The sequence below is a fragment of the Anser anser genome, assembly GCF_964211835.1.
Source record: "Anser anser genome assembly, chromosome: 3".
NCBI classification, from domain to species: domain Eukaryota; kingdom Metazoa; phylum Chordata; class Aves; order Anseriformes; family Anatidae; genus Anser; species Anser anser.
Window position 1 is genome coordinate 87122387 of NC_139722.1, and position 20532 is coordinate 87142918.

The window sequence follows — 20532 nt, forward strand, 5'->3', positions numbered from 1 at the left end:
CATACCCTGGCACCCTCCTTAATCACCTAGATTAAGTTTCCAGAGCCTCCCTCCTAAAATTTCCCTCAGCGTTGGCACCGCTGCGGGCAACCGACGGCTCCCCGGGCTCGGCGTTGCGCAGCTGCCCTCACCCCACCTGCCGAGCGAACCGCTTCGTTCCCTCCATCCCCCCAACTCCGTGACGCTGTGGCGGCGGAGTAAGCCTCCCGCACAGCCCTCAGGCCCCCCGGGCCGCCGCGGAGAGCCTGCCCTTCCTTCCCGGAGCCGCCGGGCTGCGGCGGGGGCAGCCTCTGGGCAGCAGCAGCTCCCTGCGTGCGGCGGGGCACGGAGCGCCGCCGCCTGCTGGCCCTGCGGGGGCGCCGCCGGCCGCGGGGAGCCCGGGACGCGGCCGCCGTGCGAAGGGCAGCGGGGAGCGGCCCGCAGAGCCCCGGCGCTGCGGGGACGGGACGGGAAGGGACGGGACGGTGCGCGGGGGGCTCCCCGTCCCGCACCCCTCACGGGGAGAAGGGAGAGGAGGAGGAGGAGGAGGAGGAGGAGGAGGAGGAGGAGGGGCGCGGGGCCCCTCTCCGCCCACGGGGTCCCCCCGGGGTCCTGCCCCCCCGCCTCGCCCCGCTCGGAGCCCCGGGCGGGGGAGGGGAGGGGCGGGACGGGACTGGGGGAGGCGGCGGCCGCCGTGGGGCCCAGGCTGCTGCCGCCGCCCGCCTCGGCTGCGTCGCTCCCCAGCCCCGGGAGCTGGGGGGAGAGAAGGAGGAGGAGGAGGAGGAGGAGGAGGAGGAGGAGGAGGGAGGGCGGGGCCCGCCGGGGAGCTAGCCAATGGGAAGGCGCGGAGGGGCATCGGAGGCGGGGAGAGGGCGATCGCCGCCCAATGGGGGAAGGGCAGAGGGCGCACTCGGAGCGGGGCGAGTCGCAGGCAGGAGGCGAGTCGGGGCTCGGGCAGCGAGCGGGGCGCAGCGCGGGGAGCGCGGCGGAGCTCGGCGGGGCACAGCGCAGCGCAGCACCAGCAGCCGTCGCCGCGCCCAGGGGCTCGCGGCCGCCTGCCGCTCACTGGCCTTGGACGGGACCGCCGGGGCCGGGAGCCGCGGGACGGCCGGACCGACGGACGCCGCTTCCCGGAGGGGGCAGCGGGCGGAGCCGCCGCCGCCGCCGCCCGGCGCAGAAGTTTGGCTGAAGCGGCCGCCGCCGAGCGAGGAAACTTTCCTCGGGGGGCCGCGGGCGGGGGCGGCGGGAAGGAGCCGCGGCACGCTCGGGTCCGCCGCCCGGCGCGGGGGCTCCGGCGGGGCTCCCCCCGGCGCCGGGATGTACCTGGCAGCGGTCTCGGCGGGGAGGAGGCGCCCGGGCGGAGACGGCGGAGGTGGCGGCGGCTGGCACCTGGCGGCGGCGGGGTGGCTGCTGCTGCTGGCGCTGCTGCTGGGCGAGTCGGGGACGCGGGCGCTCGTCTGCCTGCCCTGCGACGAGTCCAAGTGCGAAGAGCCCAAGAGCTGCCCCGGCAGCATCGTCCTGGGCATCTGCGGCTGCTGCTTCATGTGCGCCCGGCAGCGCAACGAGAGCTGCGGGGGCGTCTACGGGCTGCACGGCGCCTGCGACCGGGGGCTGCGCTGTGTCATCCGCCCGCCGCTCAACGGCGACTCCATCACCGAGTACGAAGTGGGCGTCTGCGAAGGTGAGAGGCGGACGGAGACCCCCCCCACCCCCCCCCGGCCCTCCTCCCTCCGGTCCCCGGGTCCTCCGAGAACCCGACCCCCGGCGGCGGGACCCGAGGCGGGGCCGCCCCGCTCCGCCCGAGGTGGGGAGCCCGGGGCCGCCCCGCTCGGCTCCTGCTCCGCTCCTTCTTTGCTTTGCTCTGCCCGGCCCCCGCCGCCAGTGCGGCTTTCGGGCCCTTCTGCCCGGCAGACTGCTGAAAAGTTTTTTTTACCCTTCAGTTTTGGTAGCTTAAGCTAACGTCGGGCGCTCCCAGTTTCATCCCTTCCTTAGTAGCTCGGTAGCTTGCGTCAAGCCGGCCAGCTACTGATCCCCTGCTCGGGTTGCTCGGTAAGAGAGGACCTGGCAGCGGCTTGCCAGATTGAGATCAGGGGAGGTCAGTGCTACACGCATGATGTCTGTTCCGGATTCCTCCTCTGTAAGGAAACACAAAGGCTGATCATCTGTTGTGAAGTTTTCCTTCCTGTTCCTGTCACTTAATATCTGCCCGCCCGCACATGCTGGGTGCACGATAAGGCAGGCTGGCTTTTCCCTGCTCCCACAGCAAGAGGGATCCCCAGGCCCCGACTCTTCCCCAAGTCCCCCCGGCTGCTCTCCCGCTGCTTGCGAGGTGATGAGCTAGCACAGGGCACGAGAGAAGTTTGCTCGCACCCCCTCTTCAAATTGTGTGTCTATTGGAGAGCTTAAATTTTCTTCTTTATGCTTTTTTACAAAAGGCCAAAGAGAAGTCTTTTAGTCTCCCTTGTTTTGCCCTGTCCCTCCAGCTCTCTCTTCCCCCAAGTCGAGGGAAAACATGGCGCTGTAAAGAGATTACAAATAACCAGTAGTTTGGGATATGTATAAATGTATGTGAGACTTAGAGTCCGAGCTTCGACAATTCTGGAAAATAAGAGCAAGTCTTGCTCCTCTCAGCGGGTAGAGGGCAGTAGAAAGTCCATAAAGCTGTTGAGACAGCATCTGTCCAAAAACTTGCATTTAAAATGATACACTGTTTTGAGAGAACTAAAACTGATCCTTTTTAGTGGGCATCTGACCTTTATTCTGGCACAGGTTATTATTTGAAACTCTGTTCACTTTGCTCACGAGTGAATCGCATCAAGTCAGGGTATCCCATCTGTAGCTGTCGCTTAGGTAGGGCTGGCTTCAGGGTTAAAAGCTCCGTTAAAGAATTAAAAATGGCTCTGAACTGCTTTGAAGACCTTCGTTGAGTCCGTGAGGCTGATTGTGTATGTTTCTGTAGACTTTTTTCTAATGTGTTGGTAAAGTTATCTTTAAAAGAAAAGTTCAGGTATATAGAGAAAAGGTTCTTCGAAAAACCTACCTTGTTTTGGATGAGTTTCTCTTTTCGCATGTTTTTAAGCAAAAGACTGTCTTAAATGGTTTGTTTTTTTCCCTCCCTTGGTTAAAGGAAATAAAAGCTTACAGTCATTAAACGTCTCAATGTTCCAGCTCCCTTACTGTATCGCAGTACGGTCGTCTCTGGCAGTTTAGGAGTATTTCATTCCTTTGAAGTGATGCAATCTGTACGTTGCTGTAGTTCAACTCGTAACACGTCCCATCTACTGTTGAAAATAGTATGAAGCATTTGTTGGCAAGACTGCGTTTCAATTAGTGTTGTGGTTAGAAACTAGTTCCAGCTGTCCCTATAGGAATAGTCGGAGAGATAACTTATCTATTTAATTTTCATTCTCGTAAATGAAAAGCAACTGAGCTAAACTGTCAGCCTAATAAATAGTACTGGAATACCTATTAGTGAATTGTCAGGAAACTGCCTCTTTCCAAGCAATAAAAACAATTGTGTTGCTCTTTATGGCGTGTATTGTGTATGAGGCTTGACAGCAAGGGGGGAAAGAAAAATGAGACTTAATGTACTACCTCCCTTCACTGAAATAAGGTTGATTAGCTCTGTGTTTTTAATTGGTGTGACCAATTGTGTGACCAATTGACAGTTGTTCAGTTTACATGCACATGTGAAACAGAATGGGCTGGTGATATCTGATGTATCAATAATACTAAGCAGTGTTTTTCTAAGCAGATTTTTTTAATCCTGTCTTTTGGGAGTGTAAGCCCTGTGCTACCTACCCCAGTTCAGGGAGGAGGAAATGGAAGTGATTTGCAGAACTGTGTGAGTAGAAACTGATGGGTTTTACTCCTTCCCGTCTCTAGCCTTCTCTTTCACTGCAATTTTTTACACTGAAATGACCCCTACTGGCTACAGTTATAAGCATTTCTTTTTAATTTTTAATCTTGAGTGTGATGCTCTGGCTTAGTTTAGCATATCAATGCATATTTGGCTACAGAAAACTCGAAGCTGTAATTACACCAGGTAAAAATATTTGCATGTTAATTTGGTATTAGTATGAAATATGATGAGTGCCTTAACATTCTTAAGGGAGCTCTATGATGCCTGATGGAGAAGTTTCCATGGAACCTGTCACTGATGGCCACTGTTTCTGAAACTAGAAGTAGTTGATTTTCTTTTTTTTTTTTCTTTTTTTTAAATCATCACTTACTGGTGAAATCTGTTACTATTTCTAGGTTCTTTTCTTCACCCATCTAAAGCCTGGAGAAATTCCCTAGTCACCTTCCCATGTTAACTGTTCAGGCCTTCATGCAGTTCTACGGCTTAATTTGTGGCATTATCATGATGTCTATAGATGCCCTTCCAGCATTTATTTTACACTTCTGTAGTTGTATTCTTGGTAAAGGATAACTCTTAGGTCAGTTTTTCCAGGCACGGCTGTGTACTTCTTCTGAAAGCAACCTTGAGAGACTTTGAACACCTCCAGCCTCTTTCGACTTTGCAGGGTAGCTGTTGGATTGGATCGATGAGGTGTTGAGAGCATAGAGCCGGCTAAGAGCCAAATGCTCTTAGCACTGAGAAACTGTGAGCTCAAAGCAGGGACCAGTCTTGCTGTCTGCTTTTGGGGGTGGACCTGGAGCCACCTCCTAATTAGCCAAGAGTTCCCTGGGAGGTCCTTGGCCTTGGCTTCAGCAGTTGTCTGGCTGTGCAGAGCTCCTTCTTTCTGGGGAATAGGAAGGCCTTGGAAAATCTCTGATGTAGGAGGTTGGTTTTGAAGGCATTTCTCATGATGACTCTTTTCTCATCTCTGTTTTGACACTTCCTCAGTTTCTGGTGCTCTTGGATGAAGAGGCCTTGATTGCTTTGCTAAGCTGCTTTAAGGCATAACAGCAGCGTATGAAATAACACTGAAAATGAGCTGGAATTACTTTATTTTTAACTGTGTAATAAAAGCATGGCTTAAGTTTTTATGATACACTTGAAATGAGAAGTTAACAAAACTGCTAGTTTTACTGTGTTCTTATGTTCCCTTTAAGACCATACTTCCATACGAGCTAGCCTCTAGGTATCTGTTGTAAACCATATTTGTTCCATTAGCTTACTGATAGCATGGAGCAGAGAGGGCTTGTTTGTTTTAGTTTGGGGGTGTGTTCAGTTACTGCTGTTTTCTTTTTGCTACTGTAGGCAATTTAAGGCTTGTTGCAAATACTTGAGGCTTGGCTGCATAGTGCATAGCTTCTGAGCAGGGGTTCGGAAGCTGCTGTCACTGATTTTAGGCAAGCATTCAGAAGTATGCAGGGTCTTCCCCTAGGAAGATGGTAGACATTTGCCCTCCTGTGCCTCGTCCTGGTCATTTTCATGTATCTGCAGCTCTTTGGGAGCATTATTGTCCATTTGATCCCTTGCTGGGAGAAGCGGGGAGCTTGGGTGTCTTCTGCGCCCCTCACATTTAAGCTTACTGTGGACTACAGTTTCCTCCCCTAGAAACTTGTGATAGAGAATTATAGGTAATGAGAAGCTGATGAGAAGATACAGAGTCTTGAAAATGTTTCTTCTTTAGTTGGTGTTTTTGTTTTATCCCAAAACGGGGGGAAGGGGAGCTAAGCTTCTTTTATTCGATCATTAGTTTCACAAATGCAAATGGAGTTCTGCCTCTGTTTTTGTCCAGTAAGAGCGACTTGCTAATATTTCTAACCCTAGGAGGGCTGTTACAAGTAACTTCTGTAGCTGGTTCCCTTGGGAGGACCTTGTTTTCAGCCTTATGCTCTGTATCTAATGGGGCACTGGACACACAGCCCAGAACATAATACTCTGTATCCATATGACTTCCATACAACATGCTTGGCTTCTTGTGGTGTGGTCCAGACCCCTAAACATCAAGTGACTGTTTGCTTTGAGTACAAGTTACTGAAGTTTGGGTAACTTAGAAGTTGTATATGAGTACCCTGGTTGTTTATATACATTTTATTGAAACAGTGTTGCCCAGGTTTCTTAACTTTTTGTTGTTGTTGTGTTTAACTTTGTTACACAGTGAACGGCTGGGGAAATACCCATATAGTTTTGATGTTCCTGTGCCTGCAGAGAACTTCTTCCACTAACTTTGTGTCAAAACAGATCTAACTGGGCACTTAATAAGTGGTGCATGGGATGCTTGTTGGCATGAAAGCAACCAAAACACAAGGTTCAAAGGCTGTCAGTAACCCAGACGCTGGTGGGGGGGAGAATGACACTTAAATTATTCATGGTATTGAAGAAATTATAATAAAAATTATTGAACATACGTAGCTGGAATTAGCAGTAGTTCTTTGATGGTGGGTATTCAGCTTCTGAAGTGCCAGTCTTAGCCATATTTAACAGTCCCCTCTCCTCAGTCCCCAGAAAAAGCTTATGTAGGCACATGCTGACTTCTTATATAAAGACTGGGTAACTTACAAGCTGTTTCTACGTTGGTTTGTGTCTACACTGAAATCTCAACATCAATAAGAACATGTAACACCGAGTATGTCATGGAATTTGAATCAGGTCAGGTGCTTTTTTGACTTGGAAATAGTTTCCTCTCTGTTTCTGAGCATCGTGTTTCAATTTTAGGAATTGCTTGGTTTCTGTACTTCAACAAAAATGAAATGGAAAAGCCCAACTGATATGGGGAAGGATATTGATACAGGAATTGGCAGACTTCTGCTGTTTTGTATCAGCACAGTTAGTTTAAAACTAGAAATCTTTCTGTGGATAGGCTGAATGGCTAAACCTCTTAACTTCTGCTGGGAGGAATGCTCTTTTTTTTTATTTTTTGAAGCCATTTCATCTCACTTGACCCTACTTCAAGCATCCTCTGGTTATTAACATTTTTTGTCCTTAGAAGATGGTTATTTTTCAGCTTCTCCCAAATCATTCTTCTTATAAAGACTATTTTTAAAAAAACTACCTCCAAACTTGCTAGATAATTTGGCCGGAGCTAGTAGAATGATTACTTGTAATTTCTGTACCCCTAGGCATGTTTGCTGCTTTAAGTACCCTGTAGCTGATGCAAGAACACTCTTATAATTTAACTTCGCTCATAACATTTAGTCAACCAAAATGCCATTTGACTGACAGGCATATTTTGCAGTAATTACCCCATTAATATGGTTCCAAAATGCCTGCCTCTTCCCATCCTTTCCTTGCCCGCCATCCCCTCCCTCCCCCAAGTATTCCTGATCTCCATGAATAAAGTTTATAGCATCTTGCAGGAAGGACCACATGTTTCTCTGTTTTAATGGATTAAACGCTTTGTAGAAATGACCTATTAAATGTCTCGTGACTTGCAAACTGCTTTCATTTGAGAATCCGTCTAATCCACAGAGAACATGAACATGGTAATGGTGAGTTCACAGTTTTGCCCAAGATGTCATGTGACAGCAATAGTACAGCCCTGCTGAATTACATTTTAACTCTGTCTTTTGGTATATATGTATATATAATCTGGAAAATGACTAATACTGACAGAAAGCTTGTGTGTATGGAGAAACTTACCAATATAAACTAAGATGTGAAGATAACTTTGTATAAAGGCTATCTAGATTAAATTCCACATAAGCATACGGGTGATTAAAAGATGGTCCCTGAGGGAATTACCTAAACAGACTAGTTTTGCCATGTTTGGAGGATGCAAGCCTTTAGTAATGTATTAAGATGAATGGAAGCAGTTCACGCCTTTACCAGAGGCAATATTCAGTCTCCAGCAGCTTTCGCTGGTTATGTTGAGTACTTCTGAATCTGCAGATCATGTTAACACCATGTAGGTCATGAGGGTGTAGATCTTACAGTCAGAAAACAAACAGGAAAGCATAGGGTTGGGGACAGGAAGAAAAGCACTGGCTCACAGGCATGCACCCATTCCCATGTTGTCACTAACTTCCGAAATTTTACGTCTTTGTATTGCTGGCTACTTTGGCACTGATGGAATTTTTAATAGTTCTTTTTTAATTATCAAGTGTAGTGTTTCTGAATCTGAGAGTGCATGATCTGTTGGATCACTTGTTCTTGAAACAAATTAAACTTAAAAGTTGTACTACAGCATATGTTCTCTTCTCTTCAGGCTTTTGTTTTTGTCTGCATCTCCTTCCAGGAAGGATGGACGTACGCATGTAGAGGTGTTTTTCGCTCTCTGACAAGCTGCTGATAAAAAGCTGGGTGTCACTGAATGGCTGAGGTTGGAGGGGAGCTCAGGACCCCCTGCTCAAGCAGGGCCACCTAGAGCAGGTTGCCCAGGACCATGTCCAGGTGGCTTTTGAAGATCCCCAAGGAGGGAGATTCCACAGCCTCCTTGGGCAACCCATGCCAGTGCTCTGTCACCTGCACAGTAGAAAAGTGTTTCCTGGTGTTTAGATGGCACCTCCTGTGCTCCAGTGTGTGCCCATTGCCTCTCATACTGTCCCTGGGTACTACTGAAAAGAGCCTGGCTACTTGAGGGAGCATAGTAGGCCTGGTGCTGCCTCACCAGCGCTGAGCAGAAGGGAAAGATCCCCTCCCTCAGCCTGCTGGCAGCTCTCTTCCTCATGCAGCCCAGGATACCGTTGCCCTTCTTTGCCGCAAGGGCATGTTGCTGGCTCATGGTCAACCTGCTGTCCTAATAATTATCCTGATGGTGTTACGTGTGCTAACGTAAAATGTGCTGCTTTGATAGTATGAAGAGTCTAGCTGATGTCTATCTCTAAATTGGCATTTAGAAAAACGGGGAAAAAAAAAAAAAAACAGCCTTTTGATGCTAACTCTAAATCAAGGATATTCAGAGTTCTTTTGTAGTCTTCTGTGACTAAGTAATTGGATGCAAGCTTCTCACTCTTGTAATTCCTGTGAAAAATTATGTAATTCTGGTGCTCAGTGATGCTGTGTTAAAAACTGGGGGCAAAAGTGGCAAAAGGCTTGGAATATCAACTTGCTTCTAATATCGTGGACTCTGCTGAGCACAGGCTGCTTTATGCATAGCACTGTTCCAGAATTTCTCTTAGGGAAAATTTTTCCTACAGTTGTCTGCTTTGCTTCTGAAGAGCAGTGTCAGCAAACTGCCGGTTAGCTGCTTGTTTGCAATGAAGTCACAGCATATGGCTGCTCGTGCCGGCTTCCAAAGTGTATGGGCAAGGTGTGCAACTTGAAAAGCATTGGAACTTCAACCTCCTTTGGAAAATGGACATAAAGGTTTGGCCCTTTCCTGTGCCTTTACCAATATATTATTTTTTCAGTTGTTTTCTAGAGCTAAAGGAAAAATCTGCTAGGACAGCTTAAACACTGCTGTCCGTGCTCATTCTAATCAGAGGAGTACTGGCAGAGGCTCTGGCTGACAGATTAAGCCCTGGTACACTGTGTAGTGTTTTTCAGTCAACTGTTTACAAACAAGTTGTAGTTCTGTCCATAAGACTAAAATAAATTGCAAGTCTCTTTTTCAGGTACATAAATGTCTAGGAGTCAAATCTCACAGCTTTAATTCTTCATCATTTCAGGCCATCTTTGGGGCAGAAGCTGATGGAAATATAATGCAGTCCTTTTTTGGGGGGAAGCACAAATAGTGAAGGTCTGTGTTTCTTTTTTTTTTTTTTTTTTTGCTTTTCTTTTTAAAGCACGAGGTACCTGGAGGACTTAAACACTGTAGGCACTACGGACAAGGGAAAAATTTAGAAACTAAAATAGTTGGCCAAGTCTTATGCTTTACTTAACACTTCCATTTGTTTCTCTGCTTTCCTCATGGCTTCTGTGGAGTTTCTGATAACTGAGTGGAAAGCTGGTTTGCGTAAATACTTTCTGCATTCTTCAGGATGAAATAACTGCCTTGAGACACGTGGAGAGCTGCTGCAGTGAAAATCTTTTTCACTGTACTGGGGATTTGATCGCTTGAGATACAAGTTCTAATTCGAACAGGATAAAGCAAGCACTCACACTTGAGACAAGCCTTATGTGTATGGTGTTCCTGAACTATCTGAATGTTGTGGTATGGTTTCTTTCTCTAGCTTTGGCCAGAAGTTTTATCGGGAACCTACAAAGCCCTTTTGTGCTAACACACATTCCACAGGAAGATTTGATCTTGAAAAGTGGGCCCTTCTAAAAGGTGGAAAAACTGCTTTATCATAAAACTGTTAGCTGTGTCTTACCACGGAACGGTGTCGACTGTGGTCTCTGACTCATGATTTCATTGAAGGAATAAGTTGCGAGATGGGAGAGGACTGCCGCCAGTACATAAGCACAAATTCACTTCAAGGCTAGCCTTTCCTTCTGCTGCTTTTCAAGGTCTGGGGCTGGGTTTCAAGCATTCTTTAGTGGTGATTAGTCATTTCTATTGTTCAGCTCCTCCAAAACATGAATTTCCTTTCCATCGTTCTTTTTTCCTGTTCAAAGTGAAGCCAAAGCCTACTGGCAAGAAGTATTTCCTTTTTTTTATTTTATTCTAGAAAATCTGTAGAATGCTTTCAGAGCCTCATACCATCCTAATGAATACCACTGATTGCAAATACTTCTGTGTAACAGTGCACTGGAGTGATGGGGGCTCATAACTTGGATCTGATTTGACAGAGAAGCTTTTGGCAAGTTCCCCCTCCTGTTCCCAGGGGACAGTTGATGTCTCAGGAAGGATCACTTCTGTGTCACTATGAAATGTGTTCTCTCTCCTCTTTCAAATGCAGGTCTTAAAAGGATACAAGAAGTCTGTAAGATGTGACTCAGACTTTCATTTTCAGATTGGCAATGTGTCTGATGGTCTTTCTTCTTTCAGTGTTTTAAGAACTTACCTGTTGTGCTTTAAAAAGGCAGAAATAGTTGAGTAACATGCTGTGGTTAAATGTAAAGAATGTGAGTTCACTCGATATATGTAGTGCCCTACACCTCTCTGATTGTAACTTAGGATTATTGCAAATATAATGTTTTTGAGTTCTCAACAGTGCTGCTTTAGTGACCATTCTAGTGTGTTGCTTGCTGTTCTGAGGTGGTGCATTATCTTAGTAAGCTGTAAAGGAGAATGGTATATGGCTTTCTAAATAATAGCTAACATTCAGTAAATGTCCAGAAAGGAAGAGAAGGCAGAGAATGAACGAGAAGATTCTGTGACAGCCAGAAGTAATTGAAACTTGAAGGGAGGGAAATCAAACATTAAGGGAATGAGGAAGGAGGCTGTAAAAGGGTCTTTCCTTATACTTCTAATTGCAGCAGTTTTCAGATGGTCTTCCTCACATGGGGACAATGAGTGCAGCTATAGTGAGCTACTGTGTACCTTAGAAATAAGGCCCCAAGTTAGTAGTTGCATATTTCTGGAAACAGATGTGTTAGACTGAGCAGTATATTCTAGCTACTGATTCACTTGAACTTTATGACCTTACAGTTTAATTTTTTCAAGTGTTTTTTCACACACTTCCTTCTGAATCTTCTACCAACACCAAGATATGAGCGCTGTATCTGTATCACGCACCATGATTACACACCACATTTGTCTGATTACAGCTCCTAGTCCTAAGGTCTACAAGCTCCTCAAGAATGAGGGCAGTCTTGGAGGAGAAAAAAAAGTCACTTTATGCTTGTGAATAAATCTGTATTCTGCAAACAGGTGCTATGCTGCAGTGCTGTGAGCCCCTGTATGTAGGGTTTGGCATGGAAGAAGTCATGGAATGCTGCTTGCTTACTCTTACTCAACTTGTTAATGCCTTAATCCTCCTCCTGCTATAGAAGCACACTAAGACAGGACTTGGGAGTTCAACGACCCAGAGCTGCACTCAGGTTGTTTGCTTTGCAGGAAGCAAATATAAGAATGATGGAAGAAAATTAAAAAGGTTTGGAGTTAATGATTCCTCCCCTCCTATGGCTTCCTTATGTTATGAGAGCACATTTGAAAGAATTCAAGATGTGTTATGTCCAAGACTTACTCTGGTCTGAGTAAACACAGAACTACAATCTCTGAAAAGAGAGCTTGCTGAATGAGTTGGAAAGCATTAGGAACGTGTAGATGTAGATGGAAATGACCTGAAAGAGTGACTTTCAAGCTGTGATTATCAGAGTGCTTCAGGCCTTTGAATTGCCTTTAGGCATGTGTGTAAAAGATGGATGAGTGGCTGTATATCAGCAGTCCAGTGTAAATTTAGGATTGCTAAAAGACTGGCCTCTTCCTCTTTTTTTTTTTTTTTTTTTTTTTTTTTTTTTTTTGCCACTACCTGACCATGCCAGCAGAATGAGGTGGTGGAAATTGCAGCTAAACTAAGATCAGTCTGGATGAAAAACAACCATTTACTTTTGGGCTGCTTTTCAGCTGGACTGTTTCTAAAGATTCAAGAATGTTAAACACTTGTTTTTTTATTATTATTATTTTTTATTCTTGTGTGTCTTAGAAGTCAGCTAGTGGACCGAATATACATATCGGGGTTTGAGAAACACTTATATTCTTACATTTGGGTTTTGTTAAACCTGCTAGAGACTTAAACCAAATGGAGAAGTAAAGCATTCACAAATGGTTGTATCTTAGTTTCTTGTTTCATATAATCCAGATTTTTGAGAGGTATACATGAAAAGGAATCTGAAGAGGAGATTAAACAGAATTCAGGAAAATGCGTGCTGCAGTCTAGAATTGTTAATGAATTGTCCCAGGATTTAAAATCATCAGCATGTACAGGTTTGGTTTCTTTGAGTAGCCTGCAGGACACACTGACTTTGGAAATAGGGGCTAGGTTATGTGAATCATGGTGGCTAGACTGTTCAAGATGTATTTTTGTATCAGTTGAAATATTGGTTACCTGTGAAGGAAGAAGCGTGCTGTGATGGACCACCATATGTCTGCATCAAATAGTATCAGATACTTTCACATCAAGTAACTAAAGGTTTTAATCAAAGTGAGACACTGGATTCATCCCTTCTAGCTCATGCAAGTGTTTTCATGTGGTTCCACATTTTCATTCCAAGCAGTTTTGTTCTGCCTGTATTAGTGTGACTTGTGAGGGTTTACTCTAGCTGGTAAACAAGGAATCATGTAATGGGACCTTTAAAAATCAACTAGAAAAAGGAGTCTTTAAGCCTGTGTTAAAAATCACACCAGATTTACTAAACTAAAACTGTCTTTCTTTTCATTACATGTTTGCTCCTTCATTGATGGGAATCATGTTTCCAGCATGTGTGAAAAGCAGTTCGGTAAAAGATGTCTGGGCTAGAGCTGGTTTTGCATTAATCCTATTTGAATGCAACTTTTTAGTATTCACTTGCAGTACTGAAAAATACCTTGGTTCAAGATTCATTATGTCAGACAAGCTGTCTGCAAGTATTCCCGAGGGATTTCTCTTCTCTTCCATCATCTTAATTACTACTGAGATTGCTTTTGAGGGGTATGATATTGACTTAGGTACACCCGGGTACTGGGCCAAGCACTTCCTATGTGTCCTTTTCCACTCCCATCTGAAAATCCATGAGAGGTGACAGATAAGATGTCAAACTCTTGCAACGGAAAGCAGGTAGTACTGTGGATAGTACTGGGGTGTGTGGTATGTCTGCATAAAGGTATTCATCCATGAGTAAGGCAGGGCTCTGCTTTCCACTTCAGGTGGATCCCACCTCAACCTCACATGGGACAAGCAGCTCTTATGTGAGAGAAGCCCTGCTGCTTGCAGCTTCTGCTGATCTGTCAACCTCAAAAGTCCACTGCCAAAATGCTGTAGGGCAAAAAATTCACAAATGCTGTCAACTGGAGCTCTGGAGAAGAAAAAAGCGTGCTGTCATCATGGTCTGTGTGCCCCATCCATCTGCACTGAGCTTGTTTCCAGAGCTTGGTGGGAGAGGGCAGCTCCAGGAGCTGAGGGCTATGGCCCAGCCCCACAGGTGAGGGTGGCTGTTCTCTTCTTTAGGTCTGGGCTGCAGATGGGCAGGGGATGAGATCCTGTGCATCAGAAACAAGGAGTGATTCTGCAAACAAATGGAGCCTGTCTGTTTCTTAAGACTGCTAAGGATCAAGCCGTGGTTCCTGTGGCTACGGAATTTGGCACGCTGAGTCTCAGAGCGCAGCTATTGCCACTTTTGTTCTTGTTGTTACGTGGGTTACCGCCGTGATTTGTAACATACAGAGTGTCCAGGCTGTATTCCGGCTTCTCAAAAACAGGATGTATTATTGTTCTCAAAATTCTCAGAGATTTTTTTTCACAGTACTTGCATGGCCTCCTAACCATGAAAGTGTCCTGAAAATTACTGAAGCTGCATCTTCCCTTGAAAGAATGTTAATAGTTTCTCTTCAGGAACTTCTCCACTTCCTTTGACTTTTATTGATACAGTTACTCTATGGGATGATGGGTCAACTTAATAAATAAATTACTTCCTGGGGTTAATGACTATTCTTCCTCTGCTATTTTTATGGAGTAAAACACCCATGAGGTTCCCATGGAGGCTCCCTTCTTCATATCTAAAATTGACTTTGTTGTTTATTTGGTGTTCTTGTCAGCAAGGTGCTCTGCTGACAGAAAACAAGCAGCTGGTTCCAGAGGAAGAAACATACCTGTGAGAGATGGCCTCTCTAGGTCACAAACTGGGCTTACCTTAACTGGTAAGCTCTTTCCAGGTGCTGTTTTTTAATTCCCCCAAACAGGAAAAACTGCAGATTAACTGATACACTGCATGTTTCCATGAGTGGAAAGTATTTACACGTCAGCCAGCGTCAGTGTGCACATCTTATTTGCTATCAATTTTTAGGCTGCTTTTCAGTGTCAGACAGCTGACAAAGCAGTTTGTGTTTGGCTGTGACCTCCTGTACCGGAGAGCAGCTTCTGATGCTCTCTCCAAGGTGAGGCTTGTTGGGTGTCTCAGACTAAGAGCTGCTTCATGAGTCTGTTAACCTCATAACTCTTCTTTCTTCGTTTCTTCCTGTCAGTAGGACTGACTGGGAAGGGGACATGAGTCAACCGAGGACCCGTGTTCCTTTTGAACAGTGCCTAAATGCAGATGTGACAAGAATTAATACCTCCCTCCCTGTTATTGCTGGCAGGATCGGTACGTGTGGCTGACTGTGTGCCTGGGGTTCATTCAGCACCTGGTCCAGAGGTGGACGCTGTGCCCTGGGGTCAACCAAATGGCCAGCCTGGTCAGCGTGCCTGTGGGCTGGGTGACTTTAGTGCATTTGGGTCTCTGCTTTCCATGCGCACCAGTGGTTGAGATCTGATGTGTTCTGCATGGAAACGTGGCAGCCCATCTGTCTGTGAGTGCACTTGCTACTATGCAGCTCACTTACTTCAGCAATGGAGGGGGGCTCTGCAAGGGTTGTCTTGCCAGTACTTGTAGGGTTTTGTTCCCTCATTTACTTCTCCAGAGTAACCCTACTTCAGCATTAGAAACCCTGCATCTTACAAGGAGGGAATGTTTGTAGACTGCCTGCTTCAGTCACTATCTCTTTCTTTTTTTTTAAACAAACCTGGGCAACAGCAACAAAACTTTGTAGCTGGAAGATGTTTTAATGTTTTGAAAGTTTTTTTTGTTTGGTTTATATTTTTTTTTAGCAGAATGCATATTGAAAACTTGCACGTTGAGGATATATAAAACTGGGGTGAACTACTAGATGCTTTCACAAGGTGAAAGCTGCTGTGGAATATAGATTAATGTAAAGATGGAAAGTAGTTTTGTTCTTTTTGTCATTAGTAAAAGTTGCAGAGCATCTCTGTGACTGTTTTGTAGTGCTTGATTTGGTGAACTGGCCAGGTTGGAAAATGATCTGGCACTCCATAGCAAAAAATACGTAATGTCTGGTTTATTTTATTCAATCCTGCATAAAAACGTGTATCTTGCTTAAATGTTGGAGTCTGTGGGATGTTTCTGTCTGTGCAATTGATCTAAGGAAGCTGAGACTGTGTGGAACTTGCAGTTGTGGTGGAACTCTAGATAGACTGGACTTCTCTCTTCTGGAGGGGGGAAAAAATCTTGTTGCATGTGTCCTTCTAACCAGAGAAGTAATGGAACTTTGCACAGTGGGAACATGGGAACTGCACACGTTTACTGGACTGAATCGAAAGTAGCAGAATTATTTGAACAGACTCTTCTAGCCTGGCTATCCCCCTGCAACTTGATAGCAAGGAGCATGATGTGTTTGAGCAGATCTACTAGAGTGATAATGCTCTTCCAGGAGTGCTGGGAAACTCACTTTTGGTCATATTACAGTATCAAAGACCTGGCATCTTGTAGCACTTGTGTAGTAAAAAGTTCTCTCTCTAGAGTGAATTCTGTGATGCATTTTTAAACTGTGTTTAATTATGCCCTCTTTCTGACTCAGTTCTGACTTGTGTAACAGCTGCAGGTTCTCTCCAATGTTCTCACTTCCATGATAAATATAACTTCGAGTATCTGCAGAAGTTATTTTGGTTAGAATAGCACTCATTTGTACTACGGCTATGCTTTTCCTCAAGACATGATAGTTTTTCATACAGATGGAAGTAAACAATGCCAGTAACTATAGCAAAATGGGCAATAGAACAGCTGCAAAGCAAGATATTTGGCAAATCCCATAGGTTCAAAAATAAGAGATTAATCTAAACTATCTTGTTTAGCTCAATGTTGAATTTGAAGTAAATTGTACCCAACCCTAAAGCAGCTGAATTTATATACTTTAACTGAAATCAATAGTGAATTTATTTGCCTGTTTATTTTAGATGAAAACTGGGACGATGATCAGCTCCTTGGATTTGAACCATGCAACGAAAACCTTATAACAGGTTGTAACATAATCAATGGGAAATGTGAATGTGACACCATTCGGACCTGTAATAATCCATTTGAATTTCCAAGCCGGGATACTTGTCTGTCAGCCTTAAAAAGGATTGAAGGTAAGCACTTTCTTTAGTAATTCTGAGTTAATAATTTTTCTGTGCCTTTGATTAAAAGCTAGAATCAAGTTAATATTTTTAGAATGACTTGGGTAGTTTCAGGTACCTGTGGCCTTTTACTTTTCAGAAGGCAATTATATTCTTTAAAGAAAGAAAGGACTTCAGTTTTAAGACTGAAACCATTCTGTATATGAGTATACAGTTTGTGGTAGCTACCTTTGTGGATCTTGAGCTGTAAGGCAGTGTGGGAGAACTCTCTTTGGAAGTATTCATATAACTAATTGAACTATGAAAAAGCTCAAGGGATTTAATAGCAAAGGCGTAGAAAGAGTAGAAGTTGTTCATTATACTTGTATCTTTTCTTATGTGAAGGCAAGAATTGTTGTTTTATTTAGGTTTACCTAGTATGGTATTACTTTATTGCTAGTACTTCTCAGTTTTCTTGTTCCTTTGATTTGTATTAGGTCACATATCTATGCTTCTGCACATGTACGCGTTGTCCAATTGTTGCTTATGGCTGAACTGAAAATGAGGTGGATCAAACATATCCGGCTGTAATGACATTCACGTGGTGTATTTTTAGGATTTTGAACAGCTGTCAAAAGTCTGATCTCATGTCCTTTTTGTGATGCTGTAATTACTGCTTATTTCCCAATGTGTCTGGAAACATGCAAAAGCTGATTAGTAGTTTGAAACCACTTTAATTATTCGACTCTAAATCATTGTTTAAAGTCACATGCAAAAGTAACTGTATTTCTAAGGATACTAACCATATTTAAAGCTGCTAACTTCTCTGAGTTAAGGGAGTGTGATCTGATGTCATTTATCAAGGTTCCTTTTTTTGATAAGGAGTTTTTGTAAGATAATGTAGCTGGCAGAAGTATGGTCATTATCAGTATTCATGATATTGATCCCTAAAGGGGTCCAAATGCTTTTTGTGTGGTTTTTGTTTGGAGTGACTTGTGTTTGAATAGGAACAGGAGAGGCACAATAATGTTAGCCTTCTGTTGTTGCTGAAGTAGGGGGCAATAGCATATATGGGTTCTTAAGTAACCCTACTAACAAGTACCCTTCTTACTTGCGAGTGTGTGATTAATTCTGTAGCAGTTCATCTGAACGTTTATTGTTGTGACAATTCAATGAGTGTTTAACTTGCCAATAGAGTCTGTTGTAGGTGTCTTTCCGCGCACCCCCCCCCCCCCCCCCCCCCCCCCCAGATACTGAGGAAATTGATTTAGTTTGTGGAATGGCATAAATAGAGCAGGTTGATTTCTTGAGGGGCTTGCCCTCAGGAACCTCTTGTTTCTTTCTTGCCTACTGTGTGTAAATGCTTTATCCTTTTTTCTGCAAATGTGCACACAAAGATACTACCTGGGGAACATGAGAGCAGGATTCTTATGCTAGGATTAGGAAACGAATGCCAGCTGCTTATGGAGGGTGTTTCGTCCAGTGTGTTTTCTTGTCTTGGTGATTAAAATGTATGCTTTGTCCTACACCTAAGCTAATGGAAAGGAGGAATAATTTTTTTCCCTTTTGTATGTGCCACAAGTATTTTTGGTAAGCAGAATACTTGAGACAGTATCTGCTGTTTGAGTGGTTGAGGCTTTTGAAGTTCATAGTCTAGAAGTTGAATTCGGCTATTTGGAAAGTCAACTTGAAACATGGCTTAGGTAGTGTACAAACCAGAGAGCACTCCGAGCATTTGAAAATGGAGCGATCTTATCTAAGTTCCTTCAAGGCAAACCGAGCTTTAAACTGTAGGGCCATGTAAAAAGGAATTCATAAAATTGCTGAAGTATGTCTAAGATTTTCTTGGAATCCGATATTTTGATGTATACTTCACTCCTCTGGCTTGTCTGCTAAAGATAATAGCAGAAGGATATGAAACCAGTCACTTAAGTGTTGAAATACCATGATTAATAGTCAGCTGCCACAAAATGAGACTAAGTATTTGAAGTCTAACTTCCTTCTCTTTGCCACACTTTGTTTGGATAATTAAAGATATGGTGTGATTAAAAAGATAAAAGTTGAGTACCTGAATGATGGATACACCATAGTTTCTGAAAAAAGTCTCACAGAAGAAAAGTACCAACTGAGCAGCTACTTCCATGTGGTTTCTGGATACTTACTAAGCAGCTAAGAATAATTTGTGTTGTTCAGTGACATGCGTCATTCTGCAAGGTTTTTAATATGTGAATGCTACACAAGCATATAACGAACGTTGGTAAGCATCCATAACACTGCTGAAGCAAGGGTAGTTGCTTAACCCCATCCTGCTGAGCAGAGAACTGGTATAGTAACTTTTCCAATTCTGAAGATGATCAGGGTGGGGAAGAAAGGAAGAAGGTCCTATCAGGTGAACTTTTTTTTTTATTGGTAGTACTGCTCTTCAAAACAGCTGAAATACATCTAGAATTTTACAGAATATTCAACAAATTGGAACCAAGGAAACTAGAAATATATAATGACATCTAGATAAATTCTGCTTCAAGTAACTTCATTAACTCTCTCATACTTGTGCAACTTTAATCTTGGGCTTTATGAATCCATTTAATGGAGGACCCTTCTTTCATTTTTCTACACAGTTGACATAAGGGCGTCACAGAGGCCAGTGCTCAATGTGACTGGTTTGTTCCAACTAAAATTTAGTTCTGTGGCTTTCTTTTCTTTTTTTTTTTTTTTTTGGTGGGGGGGAAGGAGGCATTCTTTTGTGTGTTTTTTTTTCCTTTTTTGGAAGAAAAAAAAAAGGTGGTAGTTAAGCAGTTCCAGTGGCACTGAGTGTGCAGGTTCATGCACAGGAGATGCGGAGGCTCACATGCAATTAGGTACAGTTGCCAGTTCTATCAACCTGTCCAGCTAACTTTGCCTGCATATGTGAAATCTGACCATAAATAATTTCTGGCAACTAACAAGCAGTGAGCCAAAATCAGGAGTTCTATTTCCAGATATGAAAGGGTATGTGCTAAGGGGTTGACTCTCCTTCATGTACTTCGGTTGCTTGTGTCTTTTGTACTTGCACTCTCCTTTTCAAATGCCTCCTATAGTTGTCTTTTTCTTTTAATCTAGTTTGTCTCTTACTTAAGCTTTTCAGCCTGTGTGTGGTCTTCCCTTCTGGGCTTGCTGTCAGTTGGAGCTTGCTTACTCAGCTAACACAAAGTTTTCTCATTTGCTTTACATAGGATCTTTTTTTCCCTATCAGCTCGTGTTTGCCTGCCTTCCCGGGCTCCTCATATTACTTTCTGCCTTCATCTTGCCCCGCCTTTTTTTCTTGCTCTCTTTGCCTACCTATTTACACTCTTTGCACCTTCAGCTCACTTGAAGTTGTCTCACGTGCCTGGTGTGGTTTGTGAATCTGTCCTTCCTTCCCCAAATCAGGCTGCATGGGCTCTAACCTCATGTTTCTTAAATGTCACTGACAAGACCAGAAAACCATGATCTTTATTCTGTCTCCCAGAGATTTGCTCTGTCCTGAACTGGAGGAACCTTTAAATAGGGAGAGTCTGTTTTAATCTCTAGTGTATGTATGTAACTTCTGTAAGGGTCCTGATGTTCATTTGCAAAAAAGTCCTGAGAGGATAAAGTAGGTTCTCAATAATGCAAGTACTGAAGAAAGTTTTATCCCCGCTCCATGCCCTTGTTTTTCTAGGGAAGGTAGGATTGAATACATGTGAAATAGCTGGTTTTGTCATTGAACTTAGTTACCAACTTCTAACTGATCTTTTAGTGTAGATATACTGC

At 44.2% G+C, this 20532-nt stretch overlaps 1 protein-coding gene across 2 annotated transcripts in view; it reads left to right on the top strand.

The window, feature by feature from the left end:
* Positions 1-846: 846 nt before the first annotated feature.
* Positions 847-20532, top strand: part of CRIM1 (cysteine rich transmembrane BMP regulator 1) — a 181263-nt gene continuing 161577 nt past the window's right edge. Inside the window, exons 1-2 of one of the 2 annotated variants that reach the window (XM_083830091.1) lie at positions 847-1660; positions 16621-16794. In XM_083830091.1, coding sequence (XP_083686217.1) covers positions 1297-1660; positions 16621-16794 — 538 coding nt within the window. In that variant the 5' untranslated portion in view covers positions 847-1296. The remainder of the gene's footprint in view (positions 1661-16620; positions 16795-20532) is intronic. The other variant, XM_083830090.1, reaches the window with a different exon arrangement.